General features: G+C 41.5%; 1 protein-coding gene and 1 long non-coding RNA gene across 2 annotated transcripts; one reads left to right on the top strand and one right to left on the bottom strand.

The window, feature by feature from the left end:
* Positions 1 to 273: 273 nt before the first annotated feature.
* Positions 274 to 9,369, bottom strand: LOC117523698. The gene is made up of 3 exons (XR_004564585.1): positions 9,353 to 9,369; positions 2,919 to 2,921; positions 274 to 419 (listed from the first exon to the last, which is right to left on the bottom strand). It is a non-coding gene; the product is annotated as an uncharacterized LOC117523698 (long non-coding RNA).
* Positions 9,370 to 11,084: 1,715 nt separating this feature from the next.
* On the top strand, positions 11,085 to 20,063 carry LOC117523696. The gene is made up of 7 exons (XM_034185290.1): positions 11,085 to 11,105; positions 11,270 to 11,475; positions 13,872 to 14,066; positions 15,550 to 15,719; positions 15,788 to 15,937; positions 17,867 to 18,039; positions 19,822 to 20,063. Exons 2-7 carry the CDS (start codon positions 11,278 to 11,280, stop codon positions 19,965 to 19,967), a joined length of 1,032 nt encoding a protein of 343 aa, XP_034041181.1. The 5' UTR covers positions 11,085 to 11,105; positions 11,270 to 11,277; the 3' UTR covers positions 19,968 to 20,063.
* The last annotated feature ends 1,346 nt before the right edge of the window (positions 20,064 to 21,409 follow it).

Here is a 21,409-nt window from a genome sequence, read left to right as displayed (position 1 = left end):
CCCAACATTAAAAGATGAATAATAATAAAAAAAAAACAATAAGGCTACAATTAGCTCCAAACTAAGCAGTTTAATCAGCTTTAGTGTAGAGTCATTCACAAAATATAACTAACTCCTACATCTGTCAGAGGATGTAGCAGGACTTTTAAGTGTTAGTGCCCAGTCTGACCTCCACACAACCCTGCAGAAAGGATTTTGTATGAATATATTCAAAGCAGAAACACCTCAGCAGTGACATCCACGTCTCTGGATCCTGAGCCTTCGAAGCGCCTGGGAAGAGCTTATGGAGTCATGAGGTCACTGGATAGAGGTGTTTGACGATGCCGATACCTTTGCAGGTGAACAAACGTCCCAGTCTTCCGGTCCTGGTGCTGCCCGTCTTGCTGCATGATTGTGAGAGCTGGACGCTAACCAGTGACCTAAGATGACGACTGGATATCTCTGGTGCTAAGTGTCTTCAGAGGATCTTTGGGTACTGCTGGAATGACTGTGTATCATACGAGTGGTACACTGTTAAACCCAACACTCCATTTTAATACAATAATTAAGTTAATGTAACTCAAACTTTGAAAAAAGTTATAGTCACTCATTTCCATTAATTAAACTAACTCAAAAATGAATTGTTGTCATAACAACTCAGTTTCTTTAAGTGCATTTAAAGTTTTGGTGCATTTAAGTGTTGATGATGTATTTCCAGTGATTCTATTCACTCATTTTATGTTGTGTGGGCCGCCAGAAGAGGAGGTACTGCTGGCCCACCACCAGAGGGCGCCCTGCCTGAAGTGCGGGCTTCAGGCACGAGGGGGCGCTGCCGCCTTACAGGAACAGCCGAGGTGACAGCTGTCACTCATCAACTATGACAGCTGTCACCGATCATCTGCACTTCACTCTGGATAAAAGCAGGATGACACCTCCACCACGTCGCCGAGATATCGACTTCTTTGAGAGGTAACTTTCTCTGCCTGTGTTGATTGATTCCAAGAGCTATTGTGTTGCAGCTGTCTACTCAGAGGACCGGCGTGGGTCGCGACTGTTTCGTCCTACTTCCCACCAGATAAGTGGTACTCAGACGCTGCACGTGTGTGTTAGAGGTGGAGGTGGAATTCCCAGCGTTATTGTTACGGGGTGTATACACACCCACACTTGACTGTCTTTGTTCTCCGCCAGCAGTACCAGATCCGACACGCTGAGACGGTGGCCACCTGGGGACTTCGGGACTTGGCGGCTCCAGTATCCTTCGGGTTCGGTGGTGGTGGAAATCGTGTGGTTCCGGTTCATCTCCAGACGGACGTCTCCTATCGTCGAGCCTGCCCACACGACACCTTCATTCATTGACTTGTATCTATTCTATAATCTGCTGTGTGTGGTTGTGACATTCATAACAGTAAAGTGTTCACATTTAACTTCCTCTATTGTCCGTTCATTTACGCCCCCTGTTGTGGGTCCGTGTCACTACACTTTCCCAACAATTTTAATTGAGTTTATGTAACAGAGGCCAGCAGGTGTCGCTGTGCAGATGTAGTTAGTAAACCTCACTCCCAACAGCTCAAAAGAATTCTCTGGTCACAAAGCCAAAGCCCTGGGTTTTAACCTTCTGGATAGAGAGTCTGACTTCCATGGTGGAGATTGTGAGTTCGTGTCCCGAGGGGAGAGAATGGGCGGACTCATAACAACACAACGTAGAGTGCAGCCGCTACATTTATGCCATTATGAAAAACTGCATGTTCTGTTCATGGGCTGCCATTTAGCATTTTTCATTCTGTTGTAGTCCTTTTAGATTTTGTGTTTTTTTTTAGAACGCAGATTATTGTCAACAAGTAAACCAAAAAATGCACCAAAAATTTAATCCAAAATATAATGCAAATTTTTTAGGCAGAAATTTATTTGTCACTTTTTAATGAAAAACATAAACTAGATTTACATAAGTTTAATGAACTATAAATTAAGTTATGAAAACTTTTAACAAATTTTTGAAAATTATTTTATTTAAGTTGGCAAACTCAAATGGTTTGAGTTCAACTAACTCATTGAATTTTACAGTGGAGGTGAGGAGTGTCGCTTGCATTGTGAGGCCACATGAGCTTCAATTTTGGCCATGTGACCCATTTCTCTGTGGATGATCCAGCATACATCTGCCTGAGTGTTGAGGACACCTGTGGCTGGAGAAGGCCAAGGGGACACCCATGTTTCACCTGGTTGTGTCAGATAGATGGTTATTTTAGAGATAAGGGAATGGGATGGTTGTCTGCCTGGATGGTTACATGCAGGACCAAAGGAGGGTCCATGTTGTCATGGATGTTGTAAAGCACGGCACCAGCACATGGTCCCATAACTTGAGAAACATCTCTCTTGTCTCTCTCTAAATGGGAATGTAGCTCAGTGGTAGAGCGCATGCTTTGCATGTATGAGGTCCTGGGTTCAGTCCCTGGCATCTCCACAGTTTTTGGGCAGCACGGTGATTTAGTGGTTAGCACTGTTGCCTCACAGCAAGAACGTTATGGGTTTGATTCCCACCTGTGACCTTTCTGTGTGGAGTTTGCGTGGGTTTCCTCCCACATTTAAAGACATGCAGGTTAAGCGAATTGGAAACTTTATAATTTTCCAGGTCTCCCTTGCAAAAGAGGTCTCGATCTCAATGGAACTAACCTGGTTAAATTAAGTTTAAGAAACATGTTTTACATTAATTATATTTGATGGGCACCAAGGCCACTGCCTCTTGACTGACAGCCTGTACAGATTGTAAAGAAAGAAAGAAAGAAAAAGCCCCAAAGCTTTGTTTCAATGCTGAAAAGAATGGAAGCAAACCCATTGTAATGCTGCAATTAGGACAACTCAATATTTGCAACAGCCTTGTTTATCCATCGGCCAGAATGTGGCCGATGGATAAACTGATCACAATGAAGAGAAAAACTGCAAACATCCTTCCTGAGAGGACCAACGGCTGTACAGAGACACACGTAGAAGCTCTGTTTCCTGAATCATCTATGCTATAATTAAAATTGAACGACAGCTTCATGTGGTAATTACTGGATAATAAGATTCAGAGAGCGCTGTCAGAAGGCCACAGCGCCTGTCTAGATGTCACCAGTTGTTCTCCTTCGACTCTTCTCTTCTTTCATCATACCCTTTCCCCTGTTGCTCCTTTCCTCTCCTCACCTGCTCAGTCCTTTCCCACTATGTCTTCTTTCATCTTTGCTCTCAGATGGAAATGAGACCTTTGCAAAGGTGTGAAAGTAAGAGTCAGAGGCATCACTGGGAGAGCAAACATAGAAGTCCTGATCCTTGGCTACTTATCAGAGTGCGTCTGTGTGCATCTGTGCCTGTTGTGAGTCCTGTGACATGAGCACATTTGAAATATTTACCTCTTTCCCAGGAGTGTGAAGTGTGTCGACACGACCACGTGTTTGTGATCGAGTGAGCGGCACAGCTCAACTTGTAAACACGGTGCCAAACTGACAGGATCAGGACGTTAATCCCACAGTCAGAGTGAGAGAACGTGAGGAGCAGCTGATGGAAGACAGACAGGGAGTGAAGGATCCACAAAAAGACATGAGAAGTATGTGTGCTTGTGTTTGTCCCTGTGTGGGCTGCAACTGAAAGCTTCAATTTTTTTTTTTAATTCAGCATGCTGTTTCCAAATTCTCTGTGACATTTCAATGGAAATGAGTCGGTTTGTTGCCTCTGTCTGAGACTGGAGGTGTTGCTGGTGCTTATAAAGCTGCAGTCAGAGCTGTAATTTTTTAAATGCTTGACCTATAAATGTCTTGGCCATCTGATATGTTTGATCACATTGTAACAATTTTGGTGACATTTGGAAGCTTTAAGCAGAGAAGCTTTAAAATCAATTTTAAAAGTTTTGATTCACTGTGCCCCGGACACTAATTCACAGGGCACAGTGAATCAACTTAGAATATAATGAAAAAACAAATGATTATAAAGATTTCTTCAAAATTATTAAATATATGCTGATGCATATACAAACTATAATCCAGCAAACCAGCTATGTGATGTGTGAGTGTCTTATATAGTGATATAAGTAATTTAGAAACTATTATAAATACAACTGTCATAATTTCTGTTCAAACATGAAAACAGTTGTTTATATACACAACATATAGAAATAATTCATGGAAAAATAAATGTATAAGCTTCAACAAGTAATATTTGTCATCCACTTGATACCTGGGTGCATGTGACACACATGAGTCATGTTATCAAATAGCTGATAGTCTGGAGAAAACATAACATGCTCACCAGTTGGACGGGGTAGTCTTCTAACTAATAATTTTTGGGCCACCTTTCCTCTGTTGTGAGACATAAATACAAAGACACCGACATCCACAAAGTTTACTTTTGACATGAAAAAACTGACTTCACTTGTCTCTTACAACCCTAATTCCAATGAAGTTGAGACGTTGTGTAAAATGTAAATAAAAACAGAATACAATGATTTGCAAATCCTCTTCAACCTATATTCACTTGAATACACCACAAAGACAAGATATTTAATGTTCAAACTGATAAACTTTGTTTTTGTGCAAATATTTGCTCATTTTGAAATGGATGCCTGCAACGTGTTTCGAAAAAGCTGGGACAGTGGTATGTTTACCACTGTGTTACATCACCTTTCCTTCAAACAACACTCAATAAGCATTTGGGAACTGAGGACTCTAATTGTTGAAGCTTTGTAGGTGGAATTCATTCCCATTCTTGTTTGATGTACAACTTCAGTTGTTCAACAGTCTGAGGTGTTGGGAAGGTGTCGTAGCACGGACCCACAACAGGGGGCGCAAATGAACGGACAATGAATAAGCCAAAAAGTAACAATTTAATGTTGTGATAATACACAACTAAATTCACAAAAATTTGCACAGTCAATTGACACCAGGTGACGTGTGGGCAGGCTCGAAGATAGAAGACCCCCGACGAGAGAGAAGCCGCGTCCCACACGGCTTCCACCACCAACGGTCTGAAGAACACTGGAGCCGCCAAGTCCCGAGTCCCCAGGTGGCCTCTGTCTTCGGCTGTCGACCCTGGTACTGCTGGCAGAAAGCAGAGATAAGATGAATGAGTGTGAGTCCGCACACTCAGTAATCCACAGTCTATACACAGTTAGGAGGGAGCACCTCCACCTCCAATCACACACTCGTGCAGCTCCTGGTTAACCACTTATCTGGGTTGGAGTGTGAGGCGAAGCCGTCGCTGTCACACCAAACGCCAATCCCACAGACAAGGCAACACTCCAGGAAAACGGCTGCAACAGAAGTTCAGGTTATTACACACAAAGTGTCAGTCAGCAGAGAAATTACCTCTTCAGTGGTTGCGGTTTCTCGGCGAGAAGGTGGAGTTGCAGTCCGGCTTTTATGGTGGTGATGATGATGATGAACGAGTGACAGCTGGTGCAGGGGATGAATGACAGCTGTCACTTCTTCTGGGTCTGGCGCCCTCTCGTGCTTGGAGCCCGCACTCCAAGCAGGGCGCCCTCTGGTGGTGGTGGGCCAGCAGTACCTCCTCTTCAGTGGCCCACATAACACGAGGTTTCTGTTGTCGTATTTTGCACTTCATAATGCGCCACACATTTTCAATGGGCGACAGGTCTGCACTGCAGACAGGCCAGTCTAGTACCTGCACTCTTTTACTACCAAGCCACGCTGTTGTAACACGTGCAGAATGTGGCTTGGCATTGTCTTGCTAAAATAAGCAGGGACGTCCCTGAAAAAGACGTTGCTTGGATGGCAGCATGTGTTACTCCAAAACCTGGATGTACCGTTCAGCATTGTTGGTGCCATCACAGATGTGCAAGTTGCCCATGCCATGGGCACTAACACACCCCCATACCATCACAGATACTGGCTTTTGAACTTTGCGCTGGTAACAATCTGGATGGTCTTTTTCCTCTTTTGTCCGGAGGACACAACGTCCATGATTTCCAAAAACAATTTGAAAAGTGGACTCATCAGACCACAGCACACTTTTCCACTTTGCGTCTGTCCATTTCAAATGAGCTCGGGCCCAGAGAAGGTGGTGGCGTTTCTGGATGCTGTTGATGTATGGCATGATAGAGTTTTAACTTGCACTTGTAGATGTAGTGACGAACTATGTTAACTGACAATGGTTTTCTGAAGTGTTCGTGAGCTCACGCGGTAAGATCCTTTACACAACGATGTTGGTTTTTAATGCAGTGCCACCTGAGGGATCGAAGATCACGGGCATTCAGTGTTGGCTTTCAGCCTTGCTGCTTACGTGTAGAAAGTTCTCCAGATTCTCTGAATGTTCTGGTTATATTATGGACTGTAGATGATGGAATCCCTAAATTCCTTGCAATTGAACATTGAGAAACATTGTTCTTAAACTGTTGGACTTTTCATGCAGTTGTTCACAAAGTGGTGATCCTCACCCCATTTTTGCTTGTGAATGGCTGAGCCTTTTGGAGATACTCCTTTTATACCCAATCATGACACTCACGTGTTTCCAATTTGGTGTTCTTTGAACATTCATCAACTTTCCCAGTGTTTTGTTGCCCTGTCCCAGCTTTTTTGAAACATGTTACAGGCATCCATTTCAAAATGAGCAAATATTTGCACAAAAACAAGTTCTATCAGTTTGAACATTAAATATACTCAACAAAAATATAAACGCAACAGTTTTGGTTTTGCTCCCATTTTGTATGAGATGAACTCAAAGATCTAAAACTTTTTCCACATACACAATATCACCATTTCCCTCAAATATTGTTCACAAACCAGTCGAAATCTGTGATAGTGAGCACTTCTCCTTTGCTGAGATAATCCATCCCACCTCACAGGTGTGCCATACCAAGATGCTGATTAGACACCATGATTAGTCCACAGGTGTGCCTTAGACTGCCCACAATAAAAGGCCACTCTGAAAGGTGCAGTTTTGTTTTATTGGGGGGGATACCAGTCAGTATCTGGTGTGACCACCATTTTCCTCATGCAGTGCAACACATCTCCTTCGCATCATCCGTGAAGAGAACACCTCTCCAACGTGCCAAACGCCAGCGAATGTGAGCATTTGCCCACTCAAGTCGGTTACGACGACGAACTGGAGCCAGGTCGAGACCCCGATGAGGACGACGAGCATGCAGATGAGCTTCCCTGAGACGGTTTCTGACAGTTTGTGCAGAAATTCTTTGGTTATGCAAACCGATTGTTTCAGCAGCTGTCCGAGTGGCTGGTCTCAGGCGATCTTGGAGGTGAACATGCTGGATGTGGAGGTCCTGGGCTGGTGTGGTTACATGTGGTCTGCGGTTGTGAGGCTAGTTGGATGTACTGCCAAATTCTCTGAAACGCCTTTGGAGACGGCTTATGGTAGAGACATGAACATTCAATACATGAGCAACAGCTCTGGTTGACATTCCTGCTGTCAGCATGCCAATTGCACGCTCCCTCAAATCTTGCGACATCTGTGGCATTGTGCTGTGTGATAAAACTGCACCTTTCAGAGTGGCCTTTTATTGTGGACAGTCTAAGGCAAACCTGTGCACTAATCATGGTGTCTAATCAGCATCTTGATATGGCACACCTGTGAGGTGGGATGGATTATCTCAGCAAAGGAGAAGTGCTCACTATCACAGATTTCGACTGGTTTGTGAACAATATTTGAGGGAAATGGTGATATTGTGTATGTGGAAAAAGTTTTAGATCTTTGAGTTCATCTCATACAAAATGGGAGCAAAACCAAAAGTGTTGCGTTTATATTTTTGTTGAGTGTATCTTGTCTTTGTGGTGTACTCAATTGAATATAGGTTGAAGAGGATTTGCAAATCATTGTATTCTGTTTTTATTTACATTTTACACAACGACCCAACTTCATTGGAATTGGAGTTGTAGTTTTACCCTTAATGTATCCAAAAACAAAACACTAATTTATAAGGGGGATGTCTTTATGCATAAAAAAATATGGCATAGCTGTTGCAAATATATATGTAGTTTTGCAGATATAGCTACTGATTCACTGTGTCCCATGATTCACCGTGCCCCGATTTACCTACATGGCAGCAGTGTCTGTGTGGGCAGCAGCAATGACCAGGTAAAGGATCAAAGCACAGTTATCAAACACACAAGGTAATTCAGGTAGTTTAGGAATTGGCAGGGTAGGCTCAAGTAACCCACCAAGGCAGTATGGGTCAGCAACAGGAGGTCAAACATAGAATTCAATTCAGCTCATTCATGTAGCACCAAATCACAACATAAGTCACCCTAAGGCACTTCATATGGGTAACGGCTAACCTCACTAAACCCCCTGAGCAAGCAAAATCCCACATTTTTGGTAAAAATCATGGGTAGGTAGTTGTCCTGTTCTACAGGCATGGGTCCAGCAGTTGGCATGGGGCTTTGATTCCCAACAGTAACCACAGCATCTCAAACAGAGAGAAAGAGTGCAGAATCAAAGCCAGAACTAACAGCACATGAAGCATTAAATCCAAGCGATAAACCAACAGAGTAGCACAGAGGATATTCATGTGGTTGGTGGCAGGTAGCGCTTTGATTTACTAAACCAGACCCAGAATATAAATATAATGAAGCTGAGGTTTGCTCCATTGTTCATGACATCAATTACAGAAGAACATGCGAAAGCAAGGATGGAAGCAAGACAATCTGGTGCTGGAGTGAGGCACTGTGGACAGCAAAATAATTTGTGACTCATTCTCAGGCAACAGAGAAAGTGGGCATACATTTGAAACTGGAAACCCATGGACAGCAAGCAAAGCCACTGGATACACACAACAAAAACATGTATCAGAATAAAAAACATCATGGAGGAGAATTCACTATGATGTAGGTAACTTTGAGAGAATAACGCAATGTATGAGTGATGGAAGGGAAACAACCAAGAGAGCAAAAATTAGACACCAGAGACATCATCAAAATGGAAACCATGACACAGAAGGTTATCTGGTTCAGTACATTCATTTTGACTCTGGGGTTTAAAGTGTACACTTTGCCTGTTGTAAGGGTCATTTCAGTAGTTAGTGTTTGTGTTCACTGATTTATCTACATTCACCACTTTGCTCATACTGGATTGGGCCTCGTTTCACCTTCAGAAAAGCCTTAACTGTTTATGGAATACATTCAGCAATGTGCTGGAAACATTCCTCAGAGATTCGAGTAGTCTTTACTAACTTGAGAGCGTCATGCATTCACAACATCATGATACAATCACTACCAGCAGCAGCAGCAACCTGCATCATGGAAACAAGGCAGAATGGATCCATGCCTTCCTGTTGCTCATATTCTCCTAATACCTTTGCAAGAGAACGTCTTTTGGGTCCTGGCACTTTTTGTCTTGTTGTATTGTAGTATTGTTGTGAGTGACCTAAACCAATGACTGGATGTCTTTGGTACTTGATATCTTCAGAGGATCCCTTACTGCTGGAATGGCTTTTTGCCAAATGAACTGTTGCTTACAGAGATGCAGATGAGGAATATTTCTTGCATTGTGAGGGAACATCAGATGCAGCTTTTTTTTGGAATGTGGTGTGCAACACAGAGGTGCCTTTGTGTTGAGGACTTCAGCAGCAGGAAAAGGTCAAGGTTATATTGATGTTTGGATACTTTTGTGAGGTATAGAGATGGTCCAGGCTTTCTGTCTGAGTGGTTGACATCAAAGAACCCAAGACCATTTGGCCGTTTGGTGCATGCAGTGATGTGCATCACCAGTGCATCCTCCCAGACCAGATCCGACCTGACCTAAAAAAAGCAATTGTGAGTTAAGAGCTGCTGGGATAGGCTCCAGCCGCCTCTGACCCTGAATTGGAGTAAGTGGTTGAAGATGAGTGAGTGAGTGAGCTAAGAGCTTTGTGGGTGCACCACCGATACCCATGCAAAGGCTCACAAGAACTGTCAAAAAAAGAGTAAATTACTTAAGCCCCTCCCACGTAGAAGGCATGTGCATAGAGTTTAGAGGAACATGTAGCACTCGCTGCCTAACTCACCACTTTGTGGCCACTACTGGCCACAAACACGTCACACAATACCACACGGTTCAGGCACCAGATTGTTCAGAAAATTCAAATCCATGGTATACAATAGAAAAAAGCAGAGATACAGTTGAAACACTGAGCAGGAAACACCAGATGACTCCCAGTTTTTTGCGCTACGTTAAATGCTAATCAATACCGGCATTGATGGCGAGTGCTGGCGAGTAAGGCGTGCCATTAGTTGCCACGCCTTCTGTGTGAGAGCAGCTTCAGAGGCTTGATTGTTGTTGAATGCCTTAAAAAACATGAACTTATTTTTTAATTACTTGTGAAATATTCATGAGTTAATAAGAATTCTTGAGTTAGCAACTACTGAAATATTCATGAGCTATTAATCAGCAGGGTCAACCGGGATGAGGGACGTGAAAGAACAGTTTGTGCCCGCCTCTCATTCTCTCACGCTCCTGAGCAAGCTGGATGCTTAGCGGGAAAATATCCAATCTTTGCTTTGTTAATTGACTAAATCAGTGTCCCAGTTAACAAAGAACAGCTCTCACACTGTGCATAATCCCAAAGCTCCTCGCACCATATTTTAGCAAGAAAAAAAAGTCAACATCACGCTGTTACCACTGTTCCATTTAGCTCAATTAAAACTCAGAGAGCCCTTGGCCTATTTTGTAACGCTTAACCCAGTCACAGTTTGCAGCTATTACTTTAATTCTTGAGGACCTCTGGATTCTCTCAGGAGCCTCCAAACACTGAAGGGATTAGTTTAATTTCACGATCATGCATGCAGCTTTACGGCCAGAGCGGCCTACATTGATGTCTTGATGTCTTTTCATGCACCCGTGTAAGATGAATCCTTCCCCAGGTGGAGATAATTTGAATAAAAAAAGCAGACAGCACACAAACAGGCTGTGGAGAAATGCAGCTGCAGTTACTGGTGAGAGCTGCTAGGGGGAGCTGTAGGTTTACCGCTGAGCTCTGTTCTGCAGCCGTGCAGTCTTAGTTCTGCAGCAGGGAGGAAGGAGGAAGAGAGGAGGAAGCAAGAAGCCAAGAAGCTGGAGATCACATGCAATCACATGCTTCTGGAATGCTGTTGTTTTCAGATCACACCAGGACAGCGCTGGAAAACTGTTGACGTCCCCATTGACATATTTTGGTCTTTTTTTTAATATTTATTAAAATAAGGTCATGTAATAGATTTGTTATTACATGTAATTACAGTGTTATTATACTGATTTAACTGCATTTTTCTAACCTTCTTTTGCAGGTTTATTCAGAGTTCTAAATGTTAATAATTATTCACCATTTCTTTCCTGACAGGCGTCCACATGCACACTTTGATGGGTCAGCTGTGTTCGTCAGAGGAGGAGTTTTCTCAAGTGAAGGATGTGATTGGCTCTCTCCTGTTTGATACCATGTTAGAAGGCGGGGCCGTACCTGACCTTGCTGTTGTCCACCGTCTCGTGTTAGCTGATCATAATGAACCACGTAACGCCAAAACTCGCCTCCAGGAACAACTGAAACAGGTTAATAAAGCGAAAAGATGATTCAAATCAGAAGGCTGTATATCGCAGCTCCTGAATCAGCTCACTGACTGCAGGATGTACAGTGGAGCTGCAGACAGACAGAAGGCACAGGTTAAATATTATGTTAGCGGGATAATGCTTTCATTTGGTCACCTTTTGTGAAAGTACTTGGATTTCTGTCATACTTTTGCTCGGGAAACACCGGCGTCCATTCTGTAACGTGCTTGGAGATCAGAACCATGGATAGTTGTCACACTTCACTTAACATTAACTTTGAACCTTGAACCTGACCTCGTTCTTGTCCTTTTGTTCCAATTGAAGATCTTGGATCCTGATTGCTTGTCTTTGATCCTAGTGACCTTTTATCCTGACTGCTGATTTTTGATCTGCTCCTTGATCTTGACCACTGCGCTTTGATTCCAAATGTTGAATCTTTGGTTCAGATCTTCAGTCCTAATATTTGATGCTAATCACTTGCCTTTGATCATGTTGCTGATGGTCACTGCTGTTTGAGCACATCCTTACAGATGCCAAACGCTGATCTTTGATTCTGATCGCTAATCTTTGGTTCATATTTTTGATCCTAGTATTTGATGATAATCACCTGTCAGTGATCATACTGCTGATCTTTATCCCAATCACTCCTCTTTCATGACATCCTTACTGATCCTGATTGCTGGTCTTTGATCCAGATCAGCTAGCTTTGATCCTGATCACATTTTTTTATTTTGATCACAAATCTTTGATCCTGATAATTCATCTTTGATACTGAGCTTTGAGCCTAATCAGTGAACTTAGAATCTGATTACTTTGATCCTGTAATCAGATCCAAAGGAATAAGGATTAGAGATCAAAGGACAGGATCAAAGCAACCAGTATCAAAGGTCAACACTTTCTGTGTCTCTTAGTTCTTTCATCAGTCACATGGAGGAGGTGTAGTTCTCTCTGTGGCTAAGATTTCATGAAATGTTTTTCACAGCCATTTTAAAATCGTGGAACATGCAGCTCAGTTGGACAAGGAGTTGGGTGAATAATAATATAGTATAGACCTGGGTTTGATTCCTGGTCATGTTACCTGAGCCCTTGTCCCAGTTCATCCTGTGGTTAATCCTTTGATTGAGGAAGTAATCTGCATTGGCAGGGGTGGACCTACCTTCAGGTGACTTGGCTTGGGCTTGGTTGGATATTCCAAACGCACACCCCTACTCAGGTTGTACCAGAAAATGTAACGCCTCCATTGGCTTTTTCATACATTCTGAAGTTATCTTAAAACCTAAATACTTCAGGCACCAAAACACTTGCATGAATTTTGGCGCCGCAGCTCTGCACAATTTGTCGTGCCAATGTGTGTCATTAGATGGTACGCACCTTGACACTTTCATCCCCGCACTAGTACGTAATCTTGCGTGCCAGTGAGTAAACTTGTCGTAAACTGTGTGTAACCTCCAGTTACTCTCCAGTCATAAGCAATTTTTATTTCAAACACAGGAAATCTACTAATTCTGCCTGCAGCAGTGTTCCTCTGTTTCAGCTTTTTATCAGATCTTTGGTCTTTGTGCGACTAGTCAGACTGGCATCCTGTCAGTGGGGGAGTTACTGACTTTCATCAGCTTCATACAACAGAATCCAGGGATAAGAACTGGGCATCAAAGCCTACGTCAACCTTATCCATCTTCTTATAAGGTCTAAATCTATTTTCAAAGTTTAAACGTGAACCCCAGAGGTGTAAACTATTTAATTCCAGGAGGTTCACATTAGTTTTATTCTTACACCCAAAATCACTAAGTTTCACCCCAGAACTACTTTTCAGTCAATAATCCCCCACAAAGGAAAAAGAAACAAACAAAACAAAGTGCAGTTAAAATAAAGCAGCACTGGTTTTACAGTAATGTTTGAAAAATGTGCCTAAAATGTGACATTTCCAATCAGGCTTCCCCATAATGTTTGTTTATAAGCAAGCAGCATTTCTACAGAGTGAAATTAATGATCCATGTACCACAAAGCAGGCCTCATGTGGCCCACTTTGCAACCCGTGACATACACTGATGACAAAAAACACAACAACAAAAAAGAAAACCAATGGTGGTTTATTGTTCTTGCGAAATAGACTGGAGGGATGAGTTGCTCATTGATTTTACCTTTAAGTCCACTCAGCCGCAAAGTAGAGATGGAGATGAAAGATGTTGCAGCCTTGAGATGGTTAACACAAATGGAGCATAAGAGAGAACGCCTCAGAAATGTTTTCCTTATTTCAGAGTTTAAAGAGGAAAGAAATTAATGTAACAAATACTGTTCACGGAGCATTTTGCCTGGTGTTAGATGTTAGAACAGCATGCTGGAAATGTTTGCAATTCAGCTTGTAAAAACAGATATATTTTTTATTGCTCCTCTGGCAGTTGCAGGTCAACATTGGAAAGAGGGCACCGACATACCTGAGAGATCTGATTGGCCATTTGGCGGGCTTCTCGCATGAACCACGCCTGGCGGGGCTGGTGGGATTAGTAGTTACCATGGTGATGGACATGGCGTGCATGTCATCGGAGAAATCACAAGGGGTGGCTGGGAAATCAACCGGGTCTTCATCAAGTCAGGTAAAATGTCCAACAGAAAACACTAAATATTATTTTAAAATATGGGACAAAACTGAAAATCTTTAAAGGCTGTGTGAACATTAAAATACCCAACTTGCAGTAAATGTGGGATAGCTCTGAGTCTTAGTATTGCAGTGTGTGTTTACGTTCATCACGTAGCTTTCAGCAGTGTTGACAGGTTTATATTCCGCTGATCACTGTAGACACTGGTGGGCTGAAATGTTACTTAGAGCCACTTAAGTTATGTTCTGGATGTGGATTCCGCATTATTATCTCCACCTATGAGGCTATATTTTCATTGCCATCTGTCAATGTGGATAGTTAGATCAAGTAGGAGAACTTGCCTGTAGATCAATAACAAGAGCAAACTGAGATTTCTGACATCACCATTCCAGATCCAGATCACCTCCAAAATTCAGTGCAGTCTTCCATTTCCTAATATTTACCTGTGGTGCAAATTTGATGAGAATCCATTAAGTAGTTTTGACGTACTCCTTCAAAGCCTTTATAAAATGAAATCTTGATCCAGAATTCAGATCTGGATCACCTAAAACATTTCATGGATTCTTCCATGGCCTAATATCTATCTGTGGTGAAAATTTGGTCAAAATCCGTGCAGAAGTTTTGACGTAATCCTGCTAACAGACAAACAAATAAATAAATGTAGATGTTTTTATTATGTCCTTGGCGGACATAATAATAACAACCGTATGACTTAATATTAGTAACTGAAACAACCAAAATGGTAACAGTCTATCGAAGATCAGGATTAAAGAAGAGTGACCAGCATACAAGATCAAAGATTAGAGATCCAGATCAAAGGCTGGAGCTCAAAGATGAGTGATGAGGATCAATGATCAAAGAAGAGTGAACAAAAGTCAGTAATAAGCATCTAAAAATGTTAGAGAAGAAGGAATAACCATGACAACGGAAAATCGGATAAAAGGAAAATGTTAAGAGTTGGACCTTAGTGGAGGTTTGAGCTCTGTGAGTGCGTGAGTGAGTCTTTGTGTGTGTGTGTGTGTGTGCTGTCATTATTGTACTTTATGACGCATTTGCATAAAGACATAACCCAATAATTTTGTAATAAAATGAGAATTTGAGGATCGCTCAGTACAGATATGTGTTTGTGTGAAAAAAATTAAAGATTTCAAGTGTTCAAATAACAGCAAAGTAAAAGGAAAAAAGAACTGAATTCACTTCAGTTTTACTTGATTTTTGACCTTCGTCTGAGCAAACTGCAGCTTGTCTTTTACTTTTGTGACCACAAGATACAGTTGCACCTTTTTTCCCACAATGAAAGTGATTATAGGTCACAAAAACCCAATCAATCAATCAGTCAATCAAACAGACAAACAATGAACATCAAAAACAGTTATGTAACCAAACACGAGTGTTTGCAGACATTTAACCTCAAACACAGAACCTAGTTTTGCACAATGTGACCCCTTTAAAGAGTCCATGTGTGACTTTGTACCTGCAGCAGAGAGTGTGGGAGCTGCAGGAGCTGATGGAGGAGTATCTGAAGCGCAGCAAGATTAACCTGAGTGACAGGAAACGGCTGATCGATGACTCTGTCAGGCTGGAAGCTCAGCTCAGCTTCACCCTGACCCAAGTGAAGACCTGCTTGCTGGGGGGAGACTGTGACTCCAGGTCAGAGAGCAGAGGAGAGAACATGTAGACCTGCAGGAGGAGATTAGTTTACTCTTCTATTCTTCCAGGTCTCTGAGACTCTGGGCCAGCGGAGCAGTGTTTCACATTCAGATGTTGGTGCATCTGGCTGGCTTGGAAGGCCAGGCAGAGCCCCGGGCTGCAGAGGCTGCACTGGACCAGTATAAGGAAGACCTCGGACAGATCATCCCGGTTTACAGGTAACACAGCAGATGCAACAAACACTTTGGGTCACACAGTCTGAAGACCTTTATCAATAACCTCAGAGATAGTCTTATGGTTTTAGGCAGTGACACCTTTCACACTTGGGACATGGGAAGCCTTGAGTTGGGGATGAGGCATCTCATTCTTTTCACTGCATCCCCTTGTCAGCAGCTGTTGCATGCCTGGTATCATCACATTTCAGGTGACCTGTGTGGATGTATTGAGATCAGGTGGCTCTATTGGTGGCTTCTTGGTGTGAAGATTGGCGATGGATTCCAGCAAGTGAAAGCTGCTTCTTCTTACCTTCCTGTAGACCACCAAAAAAAAAAAAAAGACAGCCTTGGGCTGTCTTGAAGTCCTCATTCTGTCAACATAGACTGCCCAGCGGAGTTGGTGTTTTAGCACCGTGGCTTCAGTGTTGGGCAGATGTGTGTTCTCCAGCACCTGGATCTTTCAGAATAGTGCGTATAGGCATTACTGGTGGAATCGCTCTAATAGCACATCTGTTTATACTTTCAAACTATATGAAGTGCTCCACTGCGTTGCTGTCAATGATGATGTTTGGTGCACTGTGAGGTTCCTCCTGTGGGTGGTACAGAGTAAAGGGGCCTTGACACTTGCACGAATTTGATCCGGAGAGTAAAGGAGAGAAAACTCATTGTAAACCGTTGTAAACTGTAAACTTCGTGCAAGTGCCCAAAGAAAATTTTTAAATGTTCAAATCTCTGTCACACATTAATTATGTGAACTTCATGTGAACATTGCGCAAACAATTAAAAAATACTGAGTGCGAGTGCGAGTCATTGCATCAGCGCACCGCATCACAGCGCAGCTCATCTGAATGATTGTAATGAGATGTTTAATCAATCATAAACTTACTTTTACAGCTACTCATAAGAAGGAACATGCAACTGTTTTACCAAGCCATTACAGTATAAATATTACAAATAATTACCTTTAACACTATTCCAAATGCATTCTCCACCTCATGAAGCACACAAGAGAGAAAAAAAGCGGCAGCTGGAATGGTCGTCTGTGATTCCGGAAGCGATTAGAGGTGTTTTCATCAACCCAACTCTGAGAGAAAATGATTAATCCGCTACAAAATAATTATTTTATATAAGCAGCATCCAGCGGCACAAAGCGCAGCATCCAGCTGGGAACACAGTAGGTGGCACTGTCACGACATGTTCAGGAGCCAAAATGCATGCAAGTGTCAAGGCACCTGAACCTCTGTTTTCCCAAAGTTGATTGTAAGGCTAGAAGCCTTTGATGCTCAAGGGAACAGTCGATTTTTTGTTGGAGAGCATTCTCTGTGAGGGGAAACAGGGCAAAATCGTCTGTGAATAAGCGCTCCTGGTCCAACTGCTCAAGGGTTTTGGTATTGGAAAGCAAGCATCGTAAGTCGTAAGTCAAAGAGGCGGCCATCTGTGTAGAACCTAATATACCGTAATTTCCAGTCTGTAAGCCACATAAGCTACTTTTTTCACATGCTTTGAACACTGCGGCTTAAACAATGATGTGGTTAATTTATGGATCTTTACAGGCTTTCTCATAAATCAAAATACATCAGTTGATGGTGTCCATTGGCTGAAAGCTGCAGCCCTCATGTGGCATAGATTCACACACATAGTAAATATAAAGTCTTACCTGTTCATTTTAGTGGATTTGTTATCATATCCTAAAGAAAATTTATCCAAATAAACCCTCCTGATTTTGGAAAACGACGCCTGAAAACACTTTAATTCCTTGACCCACAGTTGCACTGTCAGATCAGTCAGCACAAACATCACATCTGTGGTGCCTCGGTATGCATGAAATCCACACTAACTATCCGGCAGGTTCTCTTCTGCAAATATGGGTGTGCGCATGTTAAGTTTTTTTAATCATTCTACTCTATCCCTGTTTTTAACTCCTCTCCTTAGGTGTTATAAGTCCAATACAGTACGAGCGGTGAAGCGTCGAGGGGGACTTTTGGCATCACATGTCCCATCCGGTGACGTTGGAGAAGATGGTGCCATGACGGGTGTCACGGTAACAGACAGAGAGACAGGAAAGAGTGTGACCATCCCTCTGTCTGATCTGGAGACAGAAACAGGTGGAATTTCTTCCAGCATTCCAAGAAACATTAAAGAAAAATCAAATTACATGACACCCCCCCCCCCCCCCCGCGCTCCACCACCACCAACTAAAACAATTTGAAGATGACAAGGTTAAAAATGTAACAATGTGTTTTTATGTGTAACACATCTCAGGAGAAAGTAAATTGCAGTAATCTAATCTGGTACTGACGAACTCGTTTCACAGATCCAGTCACAGATTAAAAAATAATTAAAAAAAAAAAAAAAAAAGGCCTTCATGTAGTAGACGGCTGTCTCAGTTATCTTAATAACTTTAAAAGTTAAGATCAGAATCCATATTGACTTCAGGATCATTACATAGAACAACTGGAGGGGCACTCAGAAAGTGCAAACCTCTGCCAAGGTCTAGCACTCTCCTTTAAGCAAAGCCCAGAACCTTCACCTTTCCACCTGATCATTCATCTTTTAATCCTGATCTTTGACTTTGTCCTCTGATCCTGATGACTGATCTTTGATCCTGATCTCTATTTGATCTTTAAGTTATAATCTACAACGTTCAGATTTCATTCATGGGGCAGCACTGTTGTTCCTTTACGTCACTGAGCCAGAATGTTAGGTCATCTTTTAAGATGCCAAAAAGAAAAAAATACTGAGATGCTTTTATGATGTTATCAAGGTAGAATATTAGGCTTCATTTATGATCTTATGGGATGAGAATGTTGAGTTTTCCTCTGTGATGTCATAAGTATAGATTATTGGATTTTCCCTTTATGATGACACAAGAACAAAGGTTACCAAACCTAATCAAAGATATCTTTTATGTTACTTGTTACATATGCTTAATTACTGTCAACTACTCTCAGCTTAGCAGTTACAGTAAACGGTATCTGTTACATTTAGTTCTGATCTATCTGGAATTATTCAGTACTCTGTCACCTGTGTCCAGTTTAATTACTTCAAGAAGTTACATTAAGTTCTTACATCTAGAGTTACCTTAAGTCATTCAGTTGTGGCCATCAATAATCATCAATAATCAAAATGTTTGGTGTGGATCTGGATAAAGGGGAGATCCACATAAAAACTAATTCAGGTCTGTCTTGGTCCAAAGGCTGCCCGTCCACCAAATTTCTTAGAAATTGGTTATCAATATATCCTGATGAAAATAAAACAAATAGGTTGTTGGGATAGGCTCCAGACCCCCCGTGACCCTTGATTGGAGTAAGCAGGTATGGAAAATGGATGGATGGATTAATAAAAATAGACAATGATAAAACATAATCTCTTCAGTTGTTGAAATAAATTAATTCAGTATTATTTTCTTTAGCATTTTGTACTGGTAAAATAACACTATAACAAATTTTTATTTTTGTTTTGTTCCTGGGTACACAGTGTGTTTTCCTAACCTGTTATGCCTTAAATAAATAGAAAATAGCAGTTATTCCACAGAAACTTTGCTTCTGTGATCAGGACAATGATATTTTGAAATTTGTCTGTTTTCAAGAATATTCTCGATTCGCCTTCACTACTACTGAGTAGTCTACTAGAATATTCTTTAACTGCTAGAACTGTCCAGAATTTTCTAGGAGTTTCCAGAATGATCTAGAAATTTCAAGAAACTTTTAGAAAAAATAAATAAATAAATCAAATCAAAGTTTGTGCTGAATGTAGTCATTTTTCCATAGACTTTAGACATAAGCAGTTGAAATATAACACTTAGAAGCCAGGAACAAAAATTGTGTTACATAGTGTAATTAATCCAAATCAGGTTCCATTCAACTGAACTGTGGTGAATTTAACAGGTAGAAGAAGAAACACTTCCACACCTGTAAACCTGGACCTGATCACCTCAGATCAGTACGCTCAGGCTTATCTGGACCAGCTCTTCTCCAAGAAGGGGCCTGTGGTGGAGCTGGAGAATGACTTTATCAAAGCAGTGACATTCTGAGCCTTGTCAAAGCTGATGTCCAAACAGTACCGGAACGAGAAAAACGACATGAAGAACAAACAGAGGATTAGTGCAAAATCCGGGGCAATGCAGAAAGGAGAAGATGAGAAGAAGGCACCCAGGGAAGTGGTCAAAGAGATGAAGGATTGGAAGAGATGAAGTGTCGTGGAGAAGCGACTGGAGGACAAGTCCTCCAAAAACGCATCACAAAAGGTCCTCTGACAAAGTCCTGAACTGAACAAAGAAACATTAAATGCTTGACAAAGTTGTTTTAATTTATTAAAAAGCTCCAAACACATGGATGAGTCATGGTTTTCAAAGTGATTGTTTTTCTGTATTCTGTTTCACATAATCTTTATTCTAAACCTCTTTGATAATAATATGCCTGTCCAAAAAACAAACCCCCACTATTAGTGCAGCAGCTAAGAGAATTTTTTTTTTTTATTCACAAAAGTTGGCACAAATATTCCTTAGACATTACTCTTTTGAGGCCACTTGAATTTTCAATAGGCGGCCAGGTAGGGGTCAATTGAAGAATTACACAGACATCAAAATTAAAAATGCTCAAATCATTTTGAAAACTACACCACATTATTTGTCTGATCATAAAGGTTCCAAAAAGGTATAGTTTAGACTATCTATGACTGAATGATCAGGAGTTATGGGGTAAAAACAGCAAAAATGGTGACAAAGGTCAGCGTCAGTTTGTACAGGGGTCAAAAGTTAAAATTTCTCCAGTTTTGGGAAAACAATTATGCAAATTATTAGTTGGGTTAACAGGGTTTTAAAAAGGAATAGTTTGCACCATGTATCATGCTTAGTTATCATGTTACGGGGTAACATATGTCACATGTCATAGAATCTAATGGACGTTGACCTTGTTTGACCTTTACTTTGGAGACCAAATGTTCAACACAATCAAAACTATTCCATTTATTAATCCTATTAGCTCAAACAATAATTTGCATCACTTTTTACCAAAATTGAAGGAACTTTTAACTTTTAACCCCTGTACAAACTGAAACTGACCTTTGTCACCATTTTTGCTGTTTTTACCCCATAACTCCTGATTATTCAGTCATAGATAGTCCAAACTATACCTTTTTGGAATCTTTACGATCAGACAAATAATGTGGTATAGTTTTCAAAACGATTTGAGCATTTTTAATTTTGACCCTGTGTAATTCTTCAATTGACCCCTACCTGGCCGCCTATTCAAGTGGCCAGTCGGATTTTTCAAAAGAGTAATGTCTAAAGAGTATTTGTGCCAACCTTGGTGCTTGTATCACCATTTGCACAATTGTTTCAGTTATCTGCTGCACTATGAGGTCTGTGAGAAAAGGATCCGACCTTTTTATTTTTTTCAAAAACCATATGGATTTGAATCACGTGTGATTGCATCAGCCAAGCTTGAACCTTCGTGCACATGCGTGAGTTTTTTC

Source organism: Thalassophryne amazonica, chromosome 13, assembly GCF_902500255.1.
Source record: "Thalassophryne amazonica chromosome 13, fThaAma1.1, whole genome shotgun sequence".
NCBI lineage: Eukaryota > Metazoa > Chordata > Actinopteri > Batrachoidiformes > Batrachoididae > Thalassophryne > Thalassophryne amazonica.
Note: the sequence above shows the minus strand (reverse complement) of the source record. Positions and strands in the feature narration are given on the sequence as shown.

Excerpts from the sequence above, each read along its gene's own strand:
- LOC117523696 (XM_034185290.1), top strand. The coding sequence starts at position 11,278 with ATGCACACTTTGATGGGTCAGCTGTGTTCGTCAGAGGAGGAGTTTTCT. Across the intron at positions 15,720-15,787 it reads GGGGGAGACTGTGACTCCAG|GTCTCTGAGACTCTGGGCCA; the intron begins GTCAGAGAGCAG and ends CTATTCTTCCAG. Across the intron at positions 15,938-17,866 it reads CAGATCATCCCGGTTTACAG|GTGTTATAAGTCCAATACAG; the intron begins GTAACACAGCAG and ends TCCTCTCCTTAG.